The sequence below is a fragment of the Acinonyx jubatus genome, chromosome B4, assembly GCF_027475565.1.
Source record: "Acinonyx jubatus isolate Ajub_Pintada_27869175 chromosome B4, VMU_Ajub_asm_v1.0, whole genome shotgun sequence".
NCBI lineage: Eukaryota > Metazoa > Chordata > Mammalia > Carnivora > Felidae > Acinonyx > Acinonyx jubatus.
In genome coordinates, this window is record NC_069387.1 from 40,879,338 (window position 1) to 40,907,199 (window position 27,862).

General features: G+C 43.9%; 1 protein-coding gene and 1 pseudogene across 2 annotated transcripts in view; both read left to right on the forward strand.

Moving 5' to 3' along the window:
• Nucleotides 1–2,959: 2,959 nt before the first annotated feature.
• The window catches only part of CD4 (CD4 molecule), a 43,513-nt gene continuing 18,610 nt past the window's right edge, over nt 2,960–27,862 (forward strand). For both annotated transcript variants that reach the window (XM_053225769.1, XM_027074158.2), the window contains exons 1-3: nt 2,960–3,100; nt 9,455–9,558; nt 9,683–9,853. In XM_053225769.1, coding sequence (XP_053081744.1) covers nt 9,510–9,558; nt 9,683–9,853 — 220 coding nt within the window. In that variant the 5' untranslated portion in view covers nt 2,960–3,100; nt 9,455–9,509. The remainder of the gene's footprint in view (nt 3,101–9,454; nt 9,559–9,682; nt 9,854–27,862) is intronic.
• LOC128316338 (40S ribosomal protein S27-like) lies at nt 22,079–27,190 on the forward strand (annotated as a pseudogene).

The following is a 27,862-nucleotide window of genomic DNA, read 5'->3' on the forward strand; positions in this document are numbered from 1 at the left end:
GTCCCCACCCCTCCCTACTGTTTACAGTCAACCTGCTTTCTCACTTGTATTACCTAGCAGGCTCCTGTAGGCGTTTGATTTTGTGATCCTTGCTTTCCAGTCATTCACTCAAAAATGAATCAACAGCCAGGGGCGGGGGAGGAGGATGGGCAGTCAGTGTTAAAGGGTCCAGAGCTTCAGTTGGGGAAGATGAGAAAGTTCTGGAGACAGATGTATAATAATAACATGAGTGTACTTAATGCTACAGAGCTGTAGGCTTCAGTGTGGTTAACAGGGTAAGTTTTCCGGTGTTCGTCTTTTACCACAACACATTTAACATCCATAAATATCAATACGATTCAATATTTTTAACAAAGGATTCAATAAGTATGAAGGGTCTACCAGGCCCAAGGCATTCTGCTGGGTGCTAAGTCAGACAGACTCACCATTCGAGCCTGCCAGACAGACTCTAAGCAGTAATTTCATAATGATTATGTTTGGACAAGTGCTTGCAAAGGCGAAGAAGCACAGGGGCCTGGGAGGTCTTACCTTATTAAGGGAAACGAGGGGTCACGTACCGAGGATGGCGAAGCAACAAGATCCAGACACACAAATCCTGCTGCAGGGTACAGCAGGGTGCCCCCTCACCTCCCTTACCCCTGAAGCACCTGCCTCCAGACCTCTTTGAGAAATCACCTTTAGCCTAAGTATTCAACAGCCAGGGGCTGTTGACTTTATGTTGACTGTTCCTCCACTTGCAGCAGAGCACACGCTCTCTGATACGCCTTCCCAGGGAAGCCTGTCTTGATCTCCCAGTTGAAATAAGTTGATAAGATCCCAGGACTCTGAGCTTCTCTTTGGTAGCACTTGTCCAATTGTGATGGCATTATTAATGGTTTAGGGTCTATGACACAAGCCGGAGGGGTGACCATGTCAGCCTTATCACATCCCCAGCACCCACAGAGTCCCTTGGGCCGGGAAGACACCTAACACTGGCTGAGTAGGGGCGCCTGGCTGGCTCAGTGGGTAGAGCATGTGACTCTTGATCTTGGGATCGTGGGTTCGAGCCCCACATTGGGTGGAGAGGTTACTTACAAACAAAATCTTGAGAAAAAAAAAACCATGCAACTTGCTGAATATGTGAATGAGTGGGCAGAACTTGATTAGATCAGGGGTTAGAAGAATAAATGCCTGTTAAGACCTCTGCCAGGTAATGTAAATGAGAAAAGCAGGCCCTACAGCAAACAAGCCTGTAGGAAGGGGATGAAGCCTGAGGAGGACACACACCCTCCCTGGAAAGACAGTCCTTAGAAGTTGCACCTAACACTTGCACTTACATCCATTGACCAAGATTGAATCATTTAGCCAAATCCAGAGGCAAGGGAGGCCACAATTAAGCATCACTTAAATCTGGGCAGCCATGAGCTCAGCTAAGAAGGGAGGATTCCGTTACTAAGGAAGAAAGAGAAAACATTTGGGGGACAACTAAAGTCTGTGCCAAGACAGAGTGAAGAGCTAAAGAATGAACACAGGTTTCCAAGATTAGCAGTTCTCAAACCGTAGCCCATGGGGTCCCTGAGACCCTTGCAGGGAGATTTTGAGGTCAAGCTACTTTCATGAAAATAATAGGGCATTATTGGCTTTTGTCACTATGTTGACATTCCAATGATGTTGCAAAAGCAATCTGGGCTAGAACGCTGCCTTAGCACAAAACAAGGCAGCGGAGCCAAACCATGCTATAGTCATTGTGTTCTTCACCACCAGGCATTTGCAGCAAAAAAAAAAAAAAAAAAAAGAATAAAAATATTGCTGCCAGTTTCACTTAAGAATGCCTCTGATGAGCAACAAATATTAATTTTATTGACTCTCAAACCTTCAGTACACCGTGTTAATAAAATGAGATGTAGCACAATGCCTTTCTGCTGCAAATGAATCACAATGTTGTCTCAAGTTAGAAGCGCCTGCATTAATTGTTGGAGTTGCAAGCTCAACTAGCCACTTTTTTGTTAATAGGGAAAGGGTATGGTCACCTGTGCGTATCTACATGCTCACTCAGGCTGCTGTGAGGAGGGTGGCCTAGAGGAAGACAGAATGGGGAGGCCAGAAGGCTGGTGAGGAGGCAGGAGCTGTTGTCCAGGCACAGGGTGGTAACCTGGGGATGGGATGGTGGTGGCTGGGCAGAGTGACTTGGAGAGACTTCTGAGATAGCGTGAAGGTAACATCCACAGGAAATGGTAAATAAACACATGGGAGGGGGTGGGTGAAGGAGTCAGAGATTACACCCAGTCACCCAGTTTATTTGGCGTGAGCAGCTGGTAGGTGGCAAAGCCCCTGCTGAGTGGGGGACTTGCAGGAAGTTGATCTGGAGGGTAGTGGGAAGCAGGCGATAAATGTAGCTTGGGATATGTTGGGTTTGCTATGTGGGGTGAGCATCCAAGTGGAGATGTCCAATGGATGGATGGATCTACACATCTAGAGCTCGAGAGAGACCTGGGTAGAGGAACACTTGAGGGCCTGCCAGAGACGAAGGCCCAGAGGAAAAGGGTCTGGTCCATGGTCACTCTGGGGGTCACTCTGCAGGTCTCAGGTACCCTCCTCTCAGCCCAGGCCCTCTCTGCCACACTGAACCACCTATCATGCCTCTGGTGCCACGCCACTGAACAAATGCCCTCAGGGCCCTAGAGTGAGAAGCTGTCTGGCGCTTTCCACAAATTACCTTCTGTGCCCTCCCTCCACTCCCTTCCTACTTCTTTCCCTGAAGCCCAAATCACATTACAACATCACGCAGGCTTTTTATTGTTATGCAACGAGAAGTGCAGAGACACTATGTTCCAGCCTCAGTCTGCTTAACTTTTCCCCTTGACTTTGGCATTTTTACTTTGACATCTTCCCTGAGAGGCAGGGGGTGGGGACCCCAGCCCAACATGGTGACGTTGGGGGCTGGCCCAGGTCTGGGGTGTGGAGGAACCTCACCACCAGGCTTCCTGTCTCTCCGTGTACATACGTCTCTGCAGAAGTCACAAGCGCTCTCCTGGGTGGGCTCCTGGTTGCGGAGCACCCAGCCTTCACATAGACACACCTGTGCGAGAAGCAGGAGGGGAAGAAAGACACAGGCCCAGGGGTAAGATGGACGGACTCAGCTCCATGCCTTTCCGTGGGTCTGGGAAGGGGAGGGGGAACGTGGCAGCAGATGTGCTGGAAAGTTCTGGACTCCCAGTCCTCTGTCCACAACTCAGGCCACCTTCTCTTGTGTTCCACACTGGAACTGGGAGCTTCAAGAGGCCGGGGTGATGGCAAACTTCAATCTGCATCCCACTCTGTGCAGCTCAGGGCCTGGCGCAGAAGGGGCTCCTCAGAGGGGTGCTGGGCTGGATTGCGAGATCAGAGACGACATGGAGACCCGAGGCCACACTGGGCTGAGAAAGGCCATGGGAGGCAACAAGTCAAGGGGGCACTGGAAGAGATGAAGATGGGGAGAGAGGAAAGAGAGAGAAAAGAGGGAAGAAGGGGTGGGAAAGGAATAGCAAGAGTAAATACATGTTAAGGAGGAAGGATGCCTATAAAAAAAAAAAACGGAAATGAAAAGAGGCAACAAAGGAAAAACAAGAAAATGAGAGAAGTGGAATCCGGTCTAGAGGCAATTCTCCCGAAATCAATTTTCCCAAAGATGCAACGTCCCCACGTTCGCACCAGAAACCGTTGCAGCATTTCATAAGCCCTGTGACTAAGGTAGCCTCCTTTAACTATCTTTTCTATCGGTATTTCTACATTTTTGTCTACTTTGGGGCATTTTTAAAGGACTTTTGAACAATATGTCCATTTCCATGAGGTTTAAAAGGATTAGCAAAATTCTCAAAAAGGGTTGAAACTGAGCACGTAGGTATGCAGTGCTATAAAAGTGATAGATACATATTCTTAGGTAAGTACGTCATTAGAAAAACTGGTTCTAAGAGATTAGTTTTAGATGTCTCCTTTGCTCTAGAAAAGGAGGCTATGGGGTTTAGAAAAGGATTTGCAGGCCCTGAGCTTGGTAGGGTGTTGGGGGGATGCAGGAGGGGGTACTCCTCAAGATGCTATGCCCTGTGCAACTCCTCCCTCCCACCGGCACTCTCTCTGTCCTTTTCCCTCTCCTAAGACCTCCATGGCCTTGCAGCACTGTCCCCCAGGTGTCTTCTGCCTTCTCTTCTAGACTTTTGCTGGGAGAGGGACCTCCTCCGTACAGTCAGATTCCTCCAAATAGAAAGGCCTTACTATCGCTAATTCAAAAGATTTCCCTCTGGGTGGGCTAGCTCTTCCTGAATGTCCCTAAATGTTCAGGGGTGCAAGGCTGAGAGTAAAACCTGATGGGGGAGATCACTCCATTTCATATTTTGACAAAATAATTTCTCGTGCTGTGTTCGATTCTGTGGACTCATACAAAATGGCCGCCCTCTTAACCTCAGATGAAAGGGTTCCCAGAGGACAGGGTCAGAGAGAACTCCTGACATGATTTCCTTCTTTCAGTTTGGGGGAGGGGCACTTATATAGAAGAGGTCTACGTCAAAATAAAAACTCCCCCATCACCAAGTGGTTCTAGGCAGAAGCCTTGTAACATCTTACGCCCCGATCCTGGCCATAATGGTAAGGTGGCAATGAGGGAGGCTCAGTAGACCAAGGGCCTTGCACATTTTGGACACTCAATAAATGTTGAATGAACTAACTTTGAAGGGGGTGGGTGCTGGGAGGGGGCAGACAGGGGCCTGGGTTTGTAGGGCTCTAAGGCCGAGCTCCATTCCACACATTTTGGAGGAGATAGGAGAAGGAGGGAGGGCACGGCTCCCCCCACGTGGGCATCTGAGGCAAAGAAGAGGATGGCGGAGGTTGCAACCACTCAACCACAAGGGTCCCCTAGAGGGTCATGGTCTCTAGGAAGTTTATATGAAGGCAATGAGCAGGAGAGAGGTGTATGCAGTGGGGGGGCACATCCCCCGGCGGTGGGGCTTGAGGGGCTGGCTGGGGGCTCTGGGGGGAAGATGAAAGTGTCTGTGAGACCACAGACTGTTGCTGTGGTGGGGCTGTGCCCTCTTCCTCTCCCCAGTCTCGCTCCTCATCCCATCTGGGGGGCCAGGGCAAGGGCAACAGGTACCTCAAGGGCTCTGAGAGTTTGCGAGTGTGTGTGTTGCCATTTTGGTTCATGGTTCTCTTAGTCTCTTTTGATCTTTTTTGGTCTACTGCTCTGGGCATGTGTCTTGCCTTCCACAATGTCTTCATTTCTTTCCCTCCAACTCGACCTGGTTTGTAGAGCCTTGGACCTGGTGTGGGATTGGGGATTGTGTGGAGTGTAGCTAGCTGCTGCTTGAATGAGCTGCTCTGGGTCTCTCCCTACCTCCTTCTTTCCCTCTCATCCTCAGTCATCCTCCCCTAGGACCTCTGCATTTCTTAGAATCTCTCCTTTTCCCTTCGTCCACCCTACAGCCATCCCCCTTGCCTCCACCTTCGGCTCTAGGCTGTGCTCTACAGGCTCCCTTCACATCAAAGCTTGTTGAAAGCTGCTTTCCTGCCAGAGGCCTGGATGCCTGTTTATAGGCACAAAGGGGCTAGAGCTTAGTGGCCCCTGGAGGCGGAGATGAAAAAGGAGAGGCAAGGGGCACTGTAGGCAAGACCAACAGAGCCAGAATTGGTTCCTGGCATATGAGGCCGAGAGGAAGAGAGATACAGATGCGGGGAGTTGAAGACAGGAGGCATCAGTGTGGACAGGCACAGAGACAGAAGTGCACAGATGTGAGCGGAGAAATAAGAAGAGAGAGAAAGAGGGAGAGGGAAAGAGAGATGCCAGGACCTGGGTGACCAGCAAGCCCTCCCAGCCTCTCTCAAGTGGCTCTGGTGTACAGGATGCTACTGTACTGGGGCAGAGCGCCTCTGGGGAGGATGAGGAAGTGGGAATCAAAAGCCAGCTCTCTGGGGCGGCAGCGGAAGCCCAAGTTACCAAAGCAAGCAGCAGCTGGAAACCCATAGCCTCCTCCACCGAGCTGAACCCTGGTTGAGTTGGCACAGTATAAGGAGCTGGAGGCGGGGAGGTGGCCCTCTGCACAGACCCTAGGATCCTGGTGTGGGGAAGAGATGACCACCATTTGGGGAAGGGTCAAAAGGTCCCTAGCCTTCCCGAGGCATCTACACTGAATTTAGACCCCAGGGAAGGGATATCCCAGAGACTCCTATACTCTCTTCTCACGAAGGACAGTGAGTCTGGGACTGGGGGACAGTGGGAACCACTCTTAAATATACTGCACTGTCTCCCCGCAGCCTTCCCCTCAGCACCCCCGTGCCCCATGCTCACTTGTAAACAACTGCACCCATGACTAGCCTCTTTTCTCCTTTTCTGGAAACCTTCTTGATCTCTTCACTTCCTATTTCCCTGGTTACCAAAAAAAAAGAAAAAAAAAAAACCAACAATTCGATCAGGGGTGCCAGTCTGGTTCAGTCAGAAGAGCATGCAAATCTGGATCTCGGGGTGACGGGTTCAAGCCCCAAGTTGGGTTTAGAGGTTACTGAAAAAATAAATAACCTTAAAAAAAAATTCTGTCAAGCCCCTACCTCGTGTTAGGCCCTGGGAAATTCCTCTTTCGGGCAGATGGAGTGACTGGAGAAGGGTTTTTCTTTTTTCTATCTTCCCTGAAACCTCATTAGGAGGCCCAGGACCCCAGAACCCATCTGAGTACTTCATCCCTCTCATGGGTCAGTGCCCAACAGGAAACAGAATCTGCCTCAGATGGTTCAGAGACTGCAGGAAGGGGGTTATTTACAGAGGTGTGAAGGGGGAACCAGCCGGCACGTGGAGGCACACAGGCATCAGCAGTAGCAGGCAGGGTCCTGGAGGGGCAAGAATGAAATGATGTTTCTGGAACCCAGTGAGGGTGTGAGCTGTGGATAAAGGGCCACGTGACAGGAGCTATAGCTGAGGCATGGGGAGAGGAAGGGGGAGGGAGGGAGAGTAGCCATTGCCAGAAAGTATGCCACAGTAGGAAGAGGGTAGGAAAAATACCCCAACCTCTTTCCTTGACCCTCCCATCTCTTGTGGGTTCTTCCCACTAGCCAACCCCAACTAGTAGCAGGAAGACAAGGGAGCCTGGGCAGTAGAGTCTGCAGAGGTCAGCCTCCTTGTAGAGGGCAGGGCAGAGAGGATGGAGAGTGGCTCAGGGGTGGGGGGGGAGGGGTGGTGGGTGGCGCACAAGAACAGGTAGCACAGGTTGGATGATTTGGCTTCATCCAGGCCAGGGTTGGGTGTGTACACGCCCTTAAATGACCCACTTTAGTAACAGAATTAATATGTTGAGTACAGAAAGAAGAAATCAATGATTTTCCCTCCTCCATGCAATTCAAGTTAGTTTAAGTTAACCAAACACATCCCAAGTCCCGCCCCAAGTCCGGGGGCTGGCTGGACTAGCATCTGGAAGAGATTAAGCGTCGAGGGGGAGAGATGGGAACCCGAATCAGGGCATCATGAGGTGGAAGAGGGAACGTGCCCTCGAGGGTGTCACCTGGGTGTTGTGGGAGTTCAGACTGGGCAGCTAGCTGCAGCACTCATACAGCAAAGGCTGGACGGCGGGGAGAGAAAAACACATCTGGGTGCGGGATCTCATCTTGCCAAGCTCTGGACCAGGTTCGCGCTGACACTGCTCCCAAAGCAGCCACCTTTCTGAGGCCCACTTACAGTCTGGAGGGGGAGCTCAAAGATACGAGCCCTGCTCCTGCCCACCTTCCAGACATCATCTTCCTCCAGTCTCCACTCCCTCCATGTCATCTGGTCCCCTTCCTAAAGCTCCACATAGACCATGTCACGTCTCTGCTCAAAAGTCAGCCGTTCCTCCCAATCACCTGCAGAACCAAGCCCTGACCTTCTAGCCTACCTGTCAGGATTCTCGATCGGGCCTCCAAGCCCTTCCCTCATCCCACCACCTCGCTTCCTGAGCCCCCTCTGGACCCCCAGCCCAGAGCACAACCCTGCAGCCTGCCCCCTGCCTGCCCCCCTGCTGCCAGGTGGGGTGCCCCTCCCCTTTCCTTTCCATCTAACTCATGGTTTGCAAACTTTAGCCTGTGCCAGTCACCCAGGGGTTTGTGAAAACACAGCGGACTAGACCCACCCCCAGTTTCTGACCCAGCAGGTCTGGGGTGGGGCCTGAGAATTTGCATTTCTAACAAGTTGGTAGGTGACCCTGGCACCGGCTGATCCGGACCAAACTTTGAGAGTCGTTGCTGTAACCTAGGGCTGCCTATTGTTCAGAGTCCATTCAGAGCCTGTCTACACCCCTCCCGCCTCCCTTCCCCTGGTCTTAACCATCTCAGGGGCTCCCAGAAACCAACGCTGAAATATCATTTTTCTGCTTTCTCTCGGAGGCCTTACAGGGTTGGTCTGACAGTGAGCAGGGAGATATCCTCTGCTTCCTCTCTCCCTCACCCTGCACACTGCACCTGGCTCCAAGTTCTGAGAATTTTCCCTCAGATGTGCTCCTCAAGGCGATCTTTTTTTTCCACATATCCATAGTTCTCAGTTGTCCGAGTTTAGGCCTGTCTTCTCTCACCGGGATTGTTGCAATCCTGCCTCCTGGGCTCAGCCTCCTCCAACTTGTCTTTCTTAGAGGAGCTGAGAAATTGCAAATTGAAACAATCTGCAAATTGAATCATCCTTTATTATTTCTTTAATAACAACTTAAAATTTTTTTTAATGTTTATTTTTTTGAGAGAGAAAGAGAGAGAGAGAGAGACAGAGCATGAGCAGGGAAGGACAGAGAGAGAGGGAGACACAGATTCTGAAGCAGGCTCCAGGCTCTGAGCTGTCAGCACAGAGCCCGATGCGGGGCCCTGAGATCATGATCTGAGCCTAAGCTAGCCACTTAACTGAGCCACCAACATGCCCCAACAACTTTTCTTTTTTTTTTTATGTTTATTTATTTTTGAGAGACAGAGAGACAGAGCATGAGTGGGGAAGGGGCAGAGAGGGAGTCACAGAATCCGAAGCAGGCTCCAAGCTCTGAGCTGTCAGCACAGAGCCCGATGTGGGGCTGGAACCCACAAGCTGTGAGATCATGCCCTGAGCCGAAGTTGGATGCTTAACCAACGGAGCCACCCAGATGCCCCGAATCATGTCCTTCTTGACATAAAATCCTTTACTGGCTCCCTAGTCCCCAGGGTCACGGCCCAGCATCCCAGCATGGTGTTCAAGGACCTTCATGACCTGGCCTGGTCCCCCCTGTCTCCACCCCCATCAACTTGCCACCTTCTCTGTGAATTCTTTCCTGATCCCACTTGGCAGAGAACTCACCCCCAGCCTGGGCACAGCATCGTGTGGCGTGTACTGGTGGCCGTCTGTTTACAAGTATGGGCATCTAGGTCCCTGGCTCGGCTGTATGGGTGCATATCACCCATACAAGTGCATATCACCCCTGTGTGCCTCAGGCCCAACAAATGCCTGTTGACTGATAATTATTATCTCCCTCAGGCCCTGCCCTTTGTGCACGAAAGCCCGGGACCCTGCCTGCCTCAGCAAGGCCACAATGAATCAAGGAGCCGCTTTTAGGCACCTGCTCCTGGTGCTGCAGTTGGGTGAGTGCTCAGACTTGGGGTCCCAGAGCGGGGAGGGGCTGATTGGGAAATGCAAAGGTGGGGGGATGGGGTGAAGGATGGGCAGTAACAGCCTTGAGGCCTGACTTCCCCCTTTTCCGTCTAGTGATGCTCGAAGCAGCTGTCCCTCAGGGAAAGGAAGTGGTGCTGGGGAAGGCAGGAGGCACGGCAGAGCTGCCCTGCCAAGCATCCCAGAAGAAGTACATGACCTTTACCTGGAAACTTTCTTCCCAGGTCAAGATTGTGGAAAGTCAGAACCCCATCTTTTGCCTTACAGGTAGGATGGCCCAGCTCCTCATCGGGAGAGAAAAACACTATGGCCTGAACATCCCTGGTGTCAGAGCCCTGCTCCTAGTAAACTCTGATCCCAGGGGGTTGGGGTTGACAGAGACTCAGGGACTCTCTCTCAGTCCAGAGCTCCCTGGGCCAACTGCAGGTGGCCGAGGGAATGGCTTTTGGTGGTCTGTTATCGTTTCAGGATTGTAATATGAACAGACTTATTTTAACGGATGTCAGAAAAATAACCTCGAATTTCATGGATATTATTGTTACAGACCCATGATGATGTGTTGTTTACTTCCATTAAAAGCAACAGAAGCGGGGCGCCTGGGTGGCTCGGTCGGTTAAGCGTCCGACTTCGGCTCAGATCATGATCTCACGGTCTGTGAGTTCGAGCCCCGCGTCAGGCTCTGTGCTGACAGCTCAGAGCCTGGAGCCTGTGTCTCCCTCTCTCTCTGCCCCTCCCCTGTTCATGCTCTGTCTCTCTCTGTCTCAAAAATAAATAAACGTTAAAAAAAAAAATTTAAAAAAAAAAAGCAACAGAAGGATTTTTTTTTTTTTACCTTTTAAAGTAAAAGGAATTAAGATCTCAATACTTTTTAAGAAGTATTTTGCAACTGTTTTGCAATAAAGGAGTTTTACTGTCACATTAAGGTTTGCCCTCCTGTACTCTTCTTGAAATAACTCTTCTTTCTTGTATGTTTGGCCTCTAAATTCAACATGTTTGAAGAGAAGCATCATATGAGAAAAACCTCACTGGCATGGAATGTATTTTTATAAATATACATATTTTTCTTTTTTGGGGGGAGGGAGGGGGGAGGTAAAGACAGAGGGAGAGAGAGAGAATCCCAAGCAGGCTCCACATTGTCAGCACAGAGCCCAATGCAGGGCTTGAACCCACAAACCGTGAGATCATGACCTGAGTCAAAACCAAGAGTCAGACACTTAACCAACTGAGCCACTCAGGCACCCCTGTAAATATATATTTTTTTTATTTTAAAGTTTATTAGATTTATCATTGCTTGTATTTCATTGCTTATTTTTATGATTTTTAGGTTTTTATAGAGATTTTATTTTGAAGTAATCTCTACACCCAGTGTGGGGCTCAAACTCACAACCCCAAGTCAAGAGTTGCATGCCCCACTGACTGAGCCAGCTAGGTGACCCTTTTTGCTTATTTTGAGCATCTTTTTAATTATGAAAAATTTAGCATCTATAAAAGTAGAATAATTATATAATGAACCCCCACATAGCACACTCAGCTTCAACAATGATCAATTCATGGTCAATTAATGGTTCATCTACACCCCCAATGCCCCACCACGTTATTTTATAGCTAACACCAAACATGGTGTCATTTAATCTGTAAATACTTCAGTATGTATCTCTAAAATGTAATGATTCTTTTTTTACATTTTTTTAAACGTTCATTTATTTTTGAGAGAGAGAGAGAGGGAGAGAGAGAGACAGAGCATGAGCAGGGGAGAGGCAGAGAGAGAGGGACACACAGAATCTGAGGCAGGCTCCAGGCTCTGAGATGTCAGCACAGACCCCGAAGCAGGGCTTGAACTCATGAGCCGTGAGATCATGACCTGAGCCAAAGCTGGGCCCTTAACCAACTGAGCCACCCAGGCGCCCCATAAAATGTAATGACTCTTTAAAAACATATCCACAGAAAAAACCCAAAAAAGAATGAAAAAGCATAACCACAGTTTTATTTTTAATTAAAATACACACATTACTTTTAATTAAAAATTAAAAATAATCCCTTAATGATGACAAATATCCAGTCTGTGATCAAATTTTCCCAATTACCTCATAATATTATTTTTACAGTTGGTTTATTTGAATCAGAATCTAGATGAAAATGTATGCATGGTGTTTGATTGATATGTCCCTCAAATCCTTTTGAATTTATATATTTACTCCCTCAGATTTTTTTGCCTCTTGCAACTCATTGGTTGAAGAAGCGAGGCAATTGTCCTGCGGAGTATTCCATGTTTGAATAGGAGGTGGTTACATTCCCATGGTGTTATTTAACACCATGTTCCTCTGTCCCTTGAATCTCCTATAGATTGATGATTAAATCTAGAGACTTGATCAAGTTCATATTTAATTTTTTGATAAGATCACCTCATAGGTAGTGTTTTGTACTACCAATTTAATCACATCAGAAGCTATGTGATGTCTATCATTCTCTTTCTGTTATTAAGATTAATTAATCGATGGGCTCAAGGGTTAGCTTTAAGTGATAATTATAATAACGTTGTTTTTATTATTTTTAGTTTTTTTAAATAGTTGCCTTCTGGTTATATCAAATGGTATCGACTTTCTGTTTATTATAGTGATATAAACTTTTCTTTTAAAATAAATTTATGTAGGGGTGCCTGGGTGGCTCAATCAGTTGAGCGCCTTGACTTCGGTTCAGGTCATGATCTCACAGTTCTTGGGTTTGAGCCCTGAGTCGGGCTCTGTGCTGACAGCTCCGAGCCTGGAGCCAGCTTCGGATTCTGTGTCTCCCTCTCTCTCTGCCCTTCCCCTGCTCACGCTCTGTCTCTCTCAAAAATAAACATTAAAAAATTAAAAAAATAAAGTAAAATAATAAAATAAATTTATTTAGGGGCGCCTGGGTGGTCCAGTCAGTTAAGCATCCAGTTTCAGGTCAAGTCACGATCTCACGGTTCATGAGTTCAAGCCCCATGTCCGGCTCTGTGCTGACAGCTCAGAGCCTGGAGCCTGCTTCGGATTCTGTGTCTCCCTCTCTCTCAGCCCCTCCCCGACTCACACCCTGTCTCTCTCAAAAATAAATAAACATTTAAAATTTTTAATAAGAAAATAAATAAAATAAATTCATTTAATCCAAAAAAGTGAATGCAGTTAAAGACGTTACATTAATAGGACAGGCAGATTTGGACAAAATCATGTGTAAGATATGTGAATGATTGAAGTCTGGGAAATATGGCTCCAGTCCAAGACTCTGATTTTGCTAGTGAGGGAACTGAGACCCAGGAAGAAGTCCCTGCCCTGAGTTTGTGCCCCATGAGAGGCAGAACTGGGGCTAGAGCTTTGGTCTTTCAACCTTCAGGCCTAGGCTCTCCTGTGGAAAGTTATCCTCAGTGCAAACTGAATTAGCCACAGTGCATAGAAAACTATCTTTGTTGAAAACAGATGTCTCCTCTTCCTGCCTCTCTGTCCAGTGGGAGGAAGTCCTCTATTTTTGCCAAGGAGATTCTTGCTGGGCTCCCAGAGTGACAGTTCAGACACCCATGTCCACTCTTCATGTTTGGACATGAAGAAAAAGGGGAACATTGGGCTGGATCTTTAGTGACCCAAAGCCATTCCCTAAAATTAACAAAACCCCCAATTCCTGATCTCTTTCTGTTAAAGACACACCAAGCGGGTCAACTGCCCTTTGCCTGCCCATGTCCTCTCCCTCATGTCCCTGTTTAAAGAGAACTCTGTGATCAAACTAACCTGCGTCCTTCCCTGGCCTGTGGGATCCCAGTGCCCATTATGTAATTTTCATCCTTGGGCAGAGCTCAGAACAACTCCCACAAACCCAGCAAGTGATTTTCTTGTCCTAGAATTTATTCTGCTAAATTTCTTGAAATAAGCAGACTTTCAGCTGAGGCTGTATTTTTTATTTTTATTTTTTAAATATAATTTATTGTCAAATTGGTTTCCATATAACACCCAGTGATCATCCCAACAAGTGCCCTCCTCCACGCCCATCACCTGAGACTTTATTTATTTTTATTAATTTCAAAGTAAAAGGATTCAAAAAAGTAATACAGATACATGGTAAACATTTAAAAGCATCCAAATGATACACAATGTGTTAACAACAAAATTCAGCTGAGTACATTTGAAGATCTAATTGGCTTTATTCAATGATTCATAAGTTGGGCAGCATCCCATCCAGCAAATAGAAAGGAGCTCCAAAGAACTGTAGAAAGGAAAGGTCTTTAAAGGCAGAAAACGGGTTGGAAAAGAAAGCTTGTTAGCAAAGAGTGCATTGTTTCAGGCAGGATCACCTGCATAAGTGCATGGAACAGGTCTATCAGGCAGATTTCCTCACTAGTGCTGACCAGATAATTCCAGATTGACTCATTAAAGGTTATATTCCTGGGAGAAGCTGAATGTAATTAGGTTAGGTCTTAAGTCTTGGTTTGCTGATGTGGGGGTTAGCATAAGTGACTCCATTTTGGGCCTGTTGGCTCTTTTTTAACAGTTCCCCTCTTTTGATCACGACTGTTGGCTAAACTGAGAGATGTGATCAAAATCTAAGGCATTTGTGCCACTCCCAGCCACTACTCTGAAGTTCTTGAAGTTTCTGCTGATTCTTTGGTACTCACAGGTCATGACTTTTCTCCCAAATCTCCATGATACGCACAGGTTGTAACTTCAGGTTCACCGACTTTTAAGTTTGTTGTTCCTTTTGTTACTTTCCTGATGTTCCAGTCCCAGGGAGATCATTTGTTTGGTGGTTAGCAGCTGCAAACATGTATTCCAAGCCTTTGAGAGGATACAGTGCACCAGGGAAACTTCTGTGATTATTGTAAGTAGGATAATTCCCGATGTTTGGAGTGTACTTCAGAGTCATGATCCCTAAGACCCAAACCAATAAAAATCAAATAAGTCAAAGAAGGACCCCATTAAAGAATCAGCATTAAAAGACCCCGTTAAAAGAGATCATTTAAAGCCAAGTGGCTTGCTCAATGATCTTGTGTGCCTGAGTTTCAACTTCCCCAGAGGTGTTAAGCCAAGCACAGCAAGTGAAGTTGGCCACAGCACAGACACCTCCTTGCTCAGCTAAAGGATAATTAAGATCTGTCTTATTATCAAGAATAACTTTGACAAGAGAATCTAAAGATTTTTGTTGGGCAGCTGTTATTATTTTCACACTGGGTTTTGCAATACTTTCAAGGGTTAATGAGAAGTTCCTGATTGTAGCCTCATTTGCATTTACTACTAGCCAGGGGAAACACTGATCCATCTACCAAGCTAATATTGAGTCACAAATGCCTCCTGGTAATTCCTGTTTGAGTCTGTGGAGACCGGTAAAATTTAAGGCTCTGTAGACCACACAGGTGGTTTCATTCTGATTACCCTTGCTTTGTGTCCCTTTCTTTGTACAGAACCTGGATGCAAGATTCCCAGGTTTGGGATTGTTAACCAGAGACAGGGAAATGGACCAGGGCATTTCCAGCATCATGGACAGATCAAAATTTTTCATGACAAATCCAGCAGTCTGAAGGGTTACCCCCACTTAGACACAGCCTGTGAGATACAGATGATGGTGTTACCTTTCCAAGCCAATGCCAGAGTAAAGGAAAGAAAGAAGAATAAAGAGTTTCGTGTTCAGTTGAAGTATGAAGTCTTGATCCGGCTTCTTGGGTGGAAGAAGCTTACCTTAATGTCAGCTACTTCTCTTCTTAGACAATTTGATTTTGAGGTCTCCAGCTCAAAGATTTTGATGTGCAGAGGGCCAAATGGCAGGAGGAGACTTCTCCAGCTGTAAAACATGTACCCAAGGCCCAGGTCCCTGAAGTTTGGCTGCCAGCTAGGTAAGGAAGGAGATTCCTAGCTCCAACCAAGGAGATTCAAAGGCAGTCTTTGTTCTTCGTGATTCCAAATCAAAAGGAGGAAAGCAAATTGGAAATGTTAGTTTGGAGAGTTGTAGCCAGATAGTTGAGGAAACGAGAAGAATTCAAGACCCAGTCCAGTGTATAAGAAAACCTCAAAGACAACAGGATTAGAATCTAGTATGGACGGAAGGTACAAACGTCATTTTTCTCTCTACGATTATCCCAATTTTTATCAAAAATAATCACGGTAAGGGGCGCCTGGGTGGCTCAGTCGGTTAAGCATCCGACTTCGGCTCAGGTCATGATCTCGCGGTCCGTGAGTTAGAGCCCTGCGTCAGGCTCTGTGCTGACAGCTCAGAGCCCGGAGCCTGTTTCAGATTCTGTGTCTCCCTCTCTCTCTGGCCCTCCCCCGTTCATGCTGTCTCTCCCTGTCTCAAAAATAAATAAACGTTGAAAAAATATATTAAAAAAATAATAATCACGGTAAAACATATTTGTTTGCATTAAAGTTGGTCTGGTTATTTACATAAGTGTGGCAAGAATGGCAGTTTACCATATAAGCTGCTTTTTTTTTTTTTTTTTAAGACTGTTTTGCTGGAACCTTATAAACAAGATACCAGGTCAATTTTTCCAAGAAGCTTTATTAGCTCCTTAAAGTCAACCTTATTTCTTCAAAGCTGGTCATATCTGAGTCTATGCCCATCTCTCTTAAATAGAACATTCCAGTCAAAGCTTTGGTAATATAACCAATGTTTCCATTTATGTCCTGTTACAAGGGAGAACATATTCTCATTAAACTTATGTAAATAACTATTTTGTCATAAAAAGAATACTCAAGAGTTTTCAAATCCTGGTGGAGAGAGAGTAGAGAGTAAAGTAGAGAGTAGAGAGAGAAAGTAAATGTTTCATCTGTGTTTACAAAGGCATACTTTACTAACTTGCTATAGGTCATAAATGACTTAAGTGAAAAAGTTTCCTCAATCTGGAAAAATAAAACATTAAAGAACCAGCAATGTTTCAATTAAGAAGTCATAAAAATTATAATCATCCTCCTCAGCTCATTAAGTCTCATGTTATTAATTCTTGCTTGAATCCAGTTTTTCCCATTAATTCTGGAGACTCTTACCTAGTTCATTTTTTTATCTAAAAGTTATCAGAAACTGTATTGGCCAGGGTCCTTTCAATAAATTTTTTTTAAATGTTTATTTATTTTTCAGAGAGAGAGCGCGTGGGTTGGGGAGGGGGCAAAGGATCGGAAGTAGGTTCACACTGACAGCTGGGAGCCCAATGAAGGTCTGGAACTCACAAACTGTGAGATCATGACCTGAGCTGAAGCTGGATGCTTAACCGACTGAGCTACCCAGGCCCCCCTCAAAGAATCTTCTTGATGAGGCACTTTTGTAGATAAACTTCTGCAAAAGCATCTGAGTAAAACATAAACCGTCTGTAAATGACAGAAGACTTTTAAAAAATGCTCAGTGTTAAAGATCTGATGAGAGTTCATGATAATGGAATTGACAAAGAAATCTGGTCATTTCTGTGAAACATAACATTTAAATAACCGAAGCCTCATTTTAGGACAAAATTACTTTCTTTGCCCTCAACAAAAAAAGCATTTCCCTTTTTTCTTTTACCATACTTTTTCTTTTTTTTTTTTTTGAGAGAGAGAGAGTACTCATGTGAGCACATACATGGGGGAGGGGTAGAGAGGGGGGAGAAAGAATCTTAAGCAGGGTCCATGCCCGGGGCAGAGCCGGAGGTGGGGCTCAATCTCATAAATCATGAGCTTGTGATGTGAGCCTAAATCAAGAATTGGGCACTTAACCAACTGAGTCACCCAGCTGCCCTGTTACTGTACCTTCTTTTACCAAAAACACACATCCTACTCTCCTTGCACATGGAGAGGTTTCCCTTATTATTTCAAGTAGTTTTAATTACATATATTAGACTGTTTTAGCCTCTAGAAACCTGGTTTCTAGCAGAAACTGAAGTAAGCAACTGTGTTCTTCACATTAGCATTCTATGGCTTAGTAAATGTTTCTAATTTCTAGAAACATATGCTTTCTCATAGTAAATTTCTTAATGTGGCACAAAACATGTTCTACTAATCCATGCAAATATCTGTAGTTCCTCTGTAAAAAGGAAGCCAAAAGTGAATAAACCTATGTTCAGTAATTAATGTTTCAGTATCTTATCTGATTTAGAAATGATATAGACATTTAATGACTAGCCATCAGTTAATTTAACTTGTAAAACTTTAAGGTTTCAGGTTACTAAAAAGATTTGGGGAAACTATCAAAAATTCACCTAAAAACTTTTATCTCACATCTATTTAATGTACTTGTTCTCAACAATTATTTTTAGGTTAATTATAAAAATTTCATCATACCAGGTTATTTTTTCTCGCTGACAAGTTTTTCAACAGAGAGAACATGAACTTATTTGACTAGTAAACTCAGGTAGAATAAAAGCTGTATGCCTGCATTGTTTTTAATGTTGATAATTCTAAGTTTTTTAAAATGTTTTATTCATTTTTAAGAGACAGAGTGCGAGTGGGGGAAGGGCAGAGAGAGACGGAGACACAGAATCTGAAGCAGGCTCCAGGCTCTGAGCTGTCAGCACAGAGCCCGACGTGGGGCTCAAGCCCACAAACCTTGAGATCATGACCTGAACAGAAGTCGGCTGCTTAACTGACTGAGCCACCCAGGAGCCCCTTAATGTTGATAATTCTAAAGACATGCCTATTTTAATTAAACCAACAACCTTAAACTAGCTTTTAATTACTAAAGATTCCCTCAGATCATGTGAACCTGAAAAACACTCGCTTTCATTTTTTATCACATTCCTAAGAATTTTATGAACATATAATTCATAAAGGCACTTAATTTTCTTTAGCCCAATTAAATAGAGCTCCTCCACAAATGAATTTTGATAATACCCTCTGGAGGTAGAAAATACCACACATCTATATATAACATGTATATATATACAGACAGATGTAAACATACAGACAGACACAGAAACCTCATAGTTTTCATTTTAAAATTACTACCATGAGACAGGTATGATAATACAAAACTTACTAGCTTATAAAAGAACAGCTGGAAAAAGTGAGGATCACCTGGTCAGATGGCTAACGCTTTTTATTCACATTAGTGGCAAATAACAATAGTTTGACGTTTGCCCAAGTCCCAAATAACCTTTCTCTCCCTTTTATAGATAAGAATTACCTGCCTTAAGTTTGTAGATAAGGTACAAGACTTACATCGAAAAGGCACAGGGAAAGAAGGCAAGTTCCCCTAAGAAGAATTTTTGTTTTCTAAGGCCCCACGTTTTTGCAGTTCCTACAAGCCTTTCGAGATAAATAGGGGAGGTTTGGGGATGGGTAAAAGAGGTGGAATTTGAACTATTTCTAGAGAAGGTAAGGGCAGATGCTTTCAATTCCCCCAAGGAATTGGGTTGTAACTTAAATGATAGCAAGAAGCCTCTGTGGCCATCTAATTACATTGTCTTCAAGTTGTTCCCCCACCCACTCTGGGCACAAAGTTGCATTTTAGCGCAAAGGAGAGAAAAACTTAAAAGGAACCCTTTTAAACATCTTACCAGTGTTCAGCGAGGACAAACAGTAAATATTCTTGGCAGTATTGAACAACCCCTTAGACGCAAGAGGTGGCCCCAAAGAGGGTGCAAGAGATATTTTATTTTCCTGTCTCTACTTGGTACTACAGTCAGAGATACAGAACAGCTGACCCTGGTAGGAATCCTTATCTTTAGCTGACTCTGCCAGTTTTTCCAGGATCCCATCTGTAGCTCTGGTATCTACCAGAATTTCTCCATTAGTTTTAATTTAGTTTTCCCTTGGCTGTTGAAGGGAATAACATAGCAGTTTACCAGAAAAGTCCCATAGAGTTTCATCAACTCTGGGAGGGGTGCAGACAGGAGCCTCTTGTGAGGATAGTGTGGGGGCGTCTCTAAGATCACTCATTTGGCAGACTTTTTAAAAAATGTTTTATTTATTGGGACGCCTGGGTGGCTCAGTCGGTTGAGCAGCTGACTTCGGCTCAGGTCATGATCTCATGGTTTGTGGGTTAGAGCCCCATGTCGGGCTCTGTGCTGACAGCTTGGAGCCTGGAGCCTGCTTCAAATTCTGTGTCTTTCTCTCACTCGGCCCCTCCCCTGCTTGCCCTCTGTCTGTCTCTCTCTTTCAAAATAAATAAATAAATAAACTTATAAAAAAAGCTTTAAAATGTTTTATTTATTTATTTAATATTTTTAATGTTTATTTATTTATTTTTGAGAGACAGAGAGTTGACAGAGCATGAGCAGGGGAGGGGCAGAGAGAGAAGGAGACACAGAACCCTAAGCAGGCTCCATCCAGGCTCTGAGCTGTCAGCACAGAGCCCAACGTGGGCTACAACCCATGGACTGTGAGATCATGACCTGAGCTTAACCAGCTGAGCCACCCAGGTGCCCTTAATGTTTTATTTATTTATTTTGAGAGGGAGAGAGAGAGAGAGAGAGAGAGAGAGAGAAGGCACAAGCACAAGAACGGGGGATGGTGGGGGGGGTGGCGGGCATGAGAATGTCAAGCAGGTTCCTCACCGTCAGCACGGAGCCAGACTCCAGGCTGAGGCTCAGCTTGCGATTCCACAAACCATGAGATCATGACCTGAGCCGAAATCAAGAGCTAGGGGCTTGACTGAGCCACCCAGGTGTCCCCTTGGCTGACTTTTGTTTACAGTCTTGTAGTCTCTTCAGAGGGGCAAGACAATTCAGGTGGGGGATTACTAGCATTAAGTACTCAAATAAAGAAGGATAGAGGGGAGCAGCAGGGGTTACATCAGTCTTACAGTGTTTTGTTTTAGGTACCTCTTGTGTCTTTAATTTTTCATTTGCCTTTTTTTTTTAAGTTAATTTATTGATTTTGAGAGAGCAAGAGGGAGCATGAATGGGGGAGGGGCAGAGAGAGAGGAAGGGAGAGAGAATCCCAGGCTATCAGTGCAGACCCCAACACGGGGCCCAGTCGTAGGAACTGTGAGATCTCATTTGCCTTTTTGCAACGGATCTTTTAATGAAGGTGTTTTGGAATTTTGAAACCTCTTTTTTCTTCCATCATGACAATCCTCATCCCCTATTTCTCCTGTCCCCCCACGCACCTCCCTGCTGGTAGCCATTGGTTTCTTCTCTAGAGTTAAGAGCTTGTTTCTTGGTTTCCTTCTCTCTCTCTCTCTCTCTCTTTCTCCCTCTTTTTTCCTTTGTTCGTTTGTTTTGTTTCTTAAATTCCACATATGAGTGAAATCATATGGTATTTGTCTTTGGCTGACCGATTGCACTTAGCATCATAATACTCTCTAGCTCCATCCATGTTGTTGCACATGGCAAGATTTCATCCCCCCTGATTTTTTTTATGGCCGAATGATATTCCATTATATGCATACCATTTCTCCTTTATCCATTCATCGGTTGATGGACACTTGGGCTGTTTCCATAGATTGGCTATTGCAAATAATGCTGCAATAAACGTAGAGGTGCATGTATCCCTTTGAATTAGTGTTCCTGCATTTCTTTGAAGTTTTATTTATTTTTTTTAGTCATCTCTATGCCCAAGATGAGGCTCAAAGTCATGACCCAAGGTCAAGAGTCACATGCTCTTCCAGCTGAGCCAGCCAGGCACCCTGGGTTCTATTCTGGGGCTAAATAACCTAGTAGTGCGATTCCTGGATAGTAGGGTAGTTCTCTTTTTAATTTTTTGAGGAGCCTCCATGCTGTTTTCCAGTGACTTCACCAGTTTGCACTCCCACCACTTCACTAGTTTGTAAGAGGGGTCCTTTTTCTCCACATCCTCACCAACACTTGGTTCCTGTGTTTTTGATGTTTGATTTAGCCATTCACACTCCATCAGGGTGTGAGGTGCTGTCACGTTGTATAGCTTTGATACACATTGATTTGCATTTCCTTGATGATGAGTGATGTTGAGCATCTTTTCATTTGTCTTCTGGTCATCTATGTCTTCTTCTTTAGAGAAATGTCTGTTCGTATCTTCTCCCGATGTTTTATTTTAAAGTAGGCTTCATGTCCAGCATGGAGCCAAACGCAGGGCTTGAACTCATGACCCTGAGACCAAGACCTGAGCTGAGATCAAGAGTCGGACACTTAGGGGTGCCTGGGTGGCTCAGTCGGTTAAATGTCTGACGTTTGGTTTCGCCTCCGGTCATGATCTCACGGTTCATGAATTCATCGCATTGGGCTCCATGCTGGCAGTGCTGAGCCTGCTTGGGATTCTCTCTCTCCCTTTCTTCTCTCTCTCTCTATGCCCCTGCCCTGTGCTCTCTCCCTCTCTCAAAATAAATAAATAAACTTCCAAAAATTAAAAAAAAATAAAGAGTAGGACACTGAATTGACTGAGCCACCCAGGTGCCCTGCTTCTCGCCAGTTTTAAATTGGATTATTTAGTTTTTGTGTGTTAAGTTATATAGGTTCTTTCTATATTTTGGATGCTAACCAAATATGACCATATATGACCAAATATAACCAGATATGTCATTTGCAAACATCTTCTCCCATTCCGTAGGTTGCCTTTTAGTTTTGTTAATTGTTTCCTTCACTGTGCAGAAACTTTTTATTTTGATGTAGTCTCAATAGTTTATTTTTGCTTTTATTTCCCTTGTGCCAGGAGATTATGTAGAAAAATGTTGCTATGGCTGATGTCAGAGAGATTACTGCCTGTGTTCTCGTCTAGGATTTTTATAGTTTCAAGTCTCCCATTTAGGTCTTTAATCCATTTTGAGTTTATTTTCGTGTATAGTGAAAGAAAGTCGTCCAGTTTCATTTTTTGCATGTGGCTGTTCAGTTTTCCTAACATCATTTATTGAAGAGACTGTCTTTTTCCCATTGGATATTCATTCCTCTTTTGTCAAAGATTAATTGACCATATAATTGTGGGTTTATTTCTGGGTTTTCTGTTCTATTCTATTGATCTATGTGTCTATTTTTATGCCAGTACCATACTGTTTTAATTACTACTGCTTTGTAATATAACTTGAAATCTGGAATTGTGATATCTACAGTTTGTTTTTCTTTTTCAAGATTCCTTTGGCTATTCCAGGTTTTTTGTGGTTTCATAGAAATTTTAAGACTGTTTGTTCTAGTTCTGTGAAAAATGCTGTTGGTATTTTGATAGGGATTGTGTTAAATATGTAGATTGTTTTGGGTAGTATAGACATTTAAAAAAATTTTTTTTGTAAATTTATTTATTTATTTTTATGGAATATTTCATACCCAACGTGGGGCTTGACCTCATGACCCCAAGATCAAGAGTTGCATGCTTTCCCAACTGAGCCAGCTAGGTGCCTGGTGTCGACATTTTAATATTTGTTCTTCCAACCCATGAGCATGGAATGTTTTTCCATTTCTTTACATCATCTTGAATTTCCTTCATCAGTGTTTTGTAGCTTTCAACGTACAGGTCTTTCACCTCTTTAGCTAAGTTTATTCCATGATATTTTATTGGTTTTGGTGCCATTGTAAATGGGATTGTTTTCTTTCTTTAAAAAAAAAAAACTTTTTTTAGTGTATATTTATTTTGAAAGAGTGAGAGATCGGGTAGGGGAGGGCTTGAGAGAGAGGGAGAGACAGAATCCCAAGCAGGCTCCAGGATGTCAGCACACAGCCTGACGTGGGGCTCGATCCCACGAACTGTGAGATCATGACCCGAGCCAAAATCAAAAGTCGGACATTTAACCAACTGAGCCACCCAGGTACCCCTGGGATTGTTTTCTTAATTTCACCCTCTGCTGCTTTATTATTAGTGTATGGGAATGCAACAGATTTCTGTACGTTGCTTTTGTATCTACAACTTTACTGAATGCATTTATCAGTTCTTTTTTTTTTTTCATTTTTTTTTTAACGTTTATTTATTTTTGAGACAGAGAGAGACAGAGCATGAACGGGGGAGGGGCAGAGAGAGAGGGAGACACAGAATCGGAAGCAGGCTCCAGGCTCCGAGCCATCAGCCCAGAGCCTGACGCGGGGCTCAAACTCACGGACTGCGAGATCGTGACCTGGCTGAAGTCGGACGCTTAACCGACTGAGCCACCCAGGCGCCCCTGCATTTATCAGTTCTACTAGCTTTTTGGTGGAGTCTTTAAGGTTTTCTATATACAGTATCATGTTATCTGCATGTAGTGAGAGTTTTACTTCTTCTTTACCAATTTGGATGACTTTTATTTCTTTATGTTGTCTATTTGCTGTGATTTAAGCAAATATGTTGAATTGAAGTGGTGAGAGTGGACATCCTCCTTGTCTTGTTCTTGATCTCAGGGGGCAAGGTCTCAGTTTTTCACCACTGAGTAGGATGTTGGTTGTGAATTTTTCATATAGGCCTTTATTATGTTGAGGTATATTCCCTCAAGACCTACTTTGCACAAGTGTTTTATCATGAATGGGTGTTGTACTTTGTCAAATGCTTTTTCTGCATCTATTGAAATGATCCCATGGCTTTTATCCTTTTTCTTATTGATGTGATGTATGATGTTAACTGTTTTACAAATATTGAAGCCACCCTTGCATCCTGGGAATAAATCCCATCTGATAGCGGTGTACGATTTTTTTAGTGTCTTGTTGGATTCAGTTTGCTGATATTTTGTCGAGGATTTTTGCATTTATATTCATGAGTGATATTGGCTTGTAGTTCTCTTTTCTGTGGTGTCTTTATCTGGTTTCAGGGTGATACTGGCCTCAGAAGAATTTGGAAGTTTTCCTTCCTCTTGTATTTTTTGCATAGTTTGAGAAGAACAGATATTAACTCTTCCTAGAACACTTGGTAAGAGTTGATGCCATTCTCCCGATCACGTGCTGCCTGCTAGCAGTGTCACCTTAGAGATCAGGACCGTCTGGGTTTGCAAAAATATCAACATGCTTTTGGCTAGAGATTTACTACATCCAGCCTGGGAAGAGGAAAAGAAAAATACATAAAAAGCAACAGCTAGTTCAAAGCCCAAATTCCTATTTTATGGATGTAAAATGTCCAGGTTGCTAGAAGACTACCATGGTTTTCAGCCATGCTCTTTGTGTAGGCTGTTCAACAATGTGCCAGCCAACAGGTAAAACAGCCAGACTCACAGAGGGGTGTTCATTTAGAAGAAAGCAATGCCAATGATCCACACAAAGTCCTGAATTTGTGTTATATCACAGAAAGCCTTACCAGTTCAATAATTCCAGTTAGTCTACCAAGATCATGTAACTACAGTTAAAAAAAATTTTTTTTAATGTTTATTTATTTTTAAGAGACAGCATGAGCGGGAGAACGCAGAGAGACAGAGGGAGACCCAGAATATAAAGCAGGCTCCAGGCTCTGAGCTGTCAGCACAGAGCCCAACGCCGGGCTTGAACCCATGAGCCATGAAATCATGACCTTAGCCGAAGTTGGACACTCAACCGACCGAGCCACCCAGGCGCCCCCTCTGACAGCTTTTAAGTGCTCAACCCGTGCTCATCAATTCTGCAGCTACTTCTGGGACTTCCATTAGCAATAACCTTTATCTACACAAAACAAAACAAACAGGTGCATCTTAACATACCAGCCTTAAGCAAGAGATGTTACTGTGGCCTGGCTAAGACAAGGCCCTGTGTGCACCACCAGCAACTCCTGAGGTGAAACTGGGGTTTGGCGAAGGGATTGTACTAGAAAACCCCAAAGAATGGGGACCATGGGCTGATTCCAAACAGCAGTTGCCATAGTGGAATCTAGGGAAGGATTCCAAGTAAACGAGAAATTGCAGACGAAATTGCCAGCAGTTCCCAGTTTGGAATCTAGAGGTAGAATCAAGGGCTGGGGTTTCCAATTAAATGGTCAATTGTGGTCCAAATTACCAGCAATTCCCAACATGGAACTAGTGTTTATGGACAAATGAGGAACAGACTGGGAAGTTAATTAGATCAGGAGCCTGATGCAAAGAGAGCAGAGCTCAGAGCCGAGAGGGACTCACCCACGGCTCTCGGAAATGGTGAGAAATACAGAGAACTCAAAAGGGTTCACAAGTACCAAGCCTGTGTTTCTCATTGTCCCTGAAGCTGTCAGAAGTTTCCTTCTATCCCACCACTGCCTCCAAATCTATGAAAAAACAAAATTCAACTGAGTAAATTTGAGGATCTAATTGCCTTTATTCAATGATTCATGGATTGGGCAGCGTCCTATCCAGCAAATAGATAGGAACTCCAAGGAGCTATAGAAAATGAAAGGCTTTAAAGGCAGAGAGAGGGCAGAAAAAAGGAAGTTTATCAGCAAAGAACTCTTGTTTCAGGCAAGGTCACCTTCCTAAGGGGGACAGAGAGTGTGTATCAGGCAGACTTCTTCACTAGTGCTGACCAGGTAGCTCCAGACTCACTAATTAAAGATTACATTTTTAGGAGAGTCTTGGTTTGCTGATGTGGGGATTAGCATAAGTGACTCCATTTTGGGCTTATTGTCTCATTTTTAATATGTGACAATAAATCTCCTTCCTACTCCTGATCCTCAATTTCTCAGTTCCCTTCCCCAGAGGCAGCTTTTAACCAGTTTCTGTGTTTTCTTCAAGAGATGATCTATGCATATATGTATACCGTTCCTTCTTTTCTTACATAAAATAATAAATTCATCATATATGCGTATGTATATATGGGTATGTATATATTGAGTGCCTACAAGGGTTAGGTAATGTTCTACATTAGGTGCCGGGGATATAATATAGTGGAAAACAAAAGAAGAATTTGTATAGTGTTTCTAACCTTGCTTTTTTTCTTTTAAATTAGATATTTTGAAGGTTGTTCTATTTTCATATGTGTGTTTGTATGTATGTATATATATATATATATCTGTCTATATTTCTACCTCATTTATTTTCAGGGACTGCATAATTCTTTTTCATAATTAGACCATGATTTGTTTGACTAATCCCGTACTGTTGCACATTTAGGCTGTTTTCAGTTTACTGCTATCACAGTGAATCAAACCTTGCATCTCTGGGCATATATGCAAATGTCTTTGCAAGATAAATTCCTAGAAGCAATATTGATGGGTCAGGTCAGCTTGATCTTTAGATATCTTTCTGTTATACAACTTTCTCTCAAATGGTGTCTGCTGTAAGATTTGACTACATATTAATTTGCACCTTCCAGTATATTACTTCCTTTAGCCAAGTTTTATTTGATGTTGCTGGTTTTTTTCCCCTCCAGATTTAAGAAGTATTATGTGCTCATTACAGAATATTTGGCAAATGCAAAAAAGAATAAATAATGAAGATTCCTTTTTCCTCAGAGGCCAATAAATAAGTAAATAAATAGGAAACAAATCAAGTGCATGCATACTTCCACCATTGAGGGATATCCTCTGTTAACATTTTTATTTATTTCCTACTGGGCTTTGTTTAGTGTGGAAAATATGATATATATATTATTAAATAGATGATATCATGCTGTATATAGCTGTTAACCTACTTCCTCATAACATTTTATAATGATGGGACAATCAATTATTAGACTATTTTTTTTAAGTTTATTTATTTTGAGAGAGAGAGAGCACTCAGGTGTGCATGAACAAGGGAGGGGCAGAGAGAGAGAACCCCAAGCAGGCTCCACACTATCAGTGCAGAGCCTGATGTGGGGCTCAAACTCATGAACCATGAGATTATGACCTGAGCCGAAATCAAGAGTTGGACACTCAACCAACTGAGCCACCCAGGCGCCCCTAGACTATTTTTTAAAAGTAATATGCCAGGGCGCCTGGGTGGCTCTGTTGGTTAAGCGTCCGACTTCAGCTTAGGTCATGATCTCACAGTTCATGAGTTTGAGCTCCACGTCAGGCTCTGTGCTGACAGCTCAAAACCTGGAGCCTGCTTCAGATTCTGTGTTTCCTTCTCTCTCTGCCCCTTTTCTGCTTGCACTCTGTCTGTCTCTCTCTCTCTCAAAAATAAACATTAAAAAATTTTTAAAGTCATCTGCCAATGTTTAGTAAATACAAAGTTATAAACTCTTCCATGAAGTACTAGCTACTCTGTAAAATTTACTTGGCAGAGATAAAATTGTGAATATTTCATGATCTCTGCACAAGAATGTTGTCATAAGCATTGCTTATAACATGAAAGAATAAAATTCAACCCGAATATCCATTAATGAGGAAAGAATTGAACTATGGTACAATGGTGGAAAGTTATTCAGGTAATTAAAAAAATTAGGGCTTTCAGGAAAATAGAGTAGACATATGTATTAGTCTGCTTAGGCTGCCATAACAAAATATATAACAAATATAATATATATAACAAAATATACAACAAAATAATAAACTAGGTAGTCAAACAGTGGACATTTTTGTTTTCACAGTACTGTAGGCTGGAAGTTCAAGATTAGGGCGTCAACACAGTTGGGTTCTGGAGAGAACTGTCTTC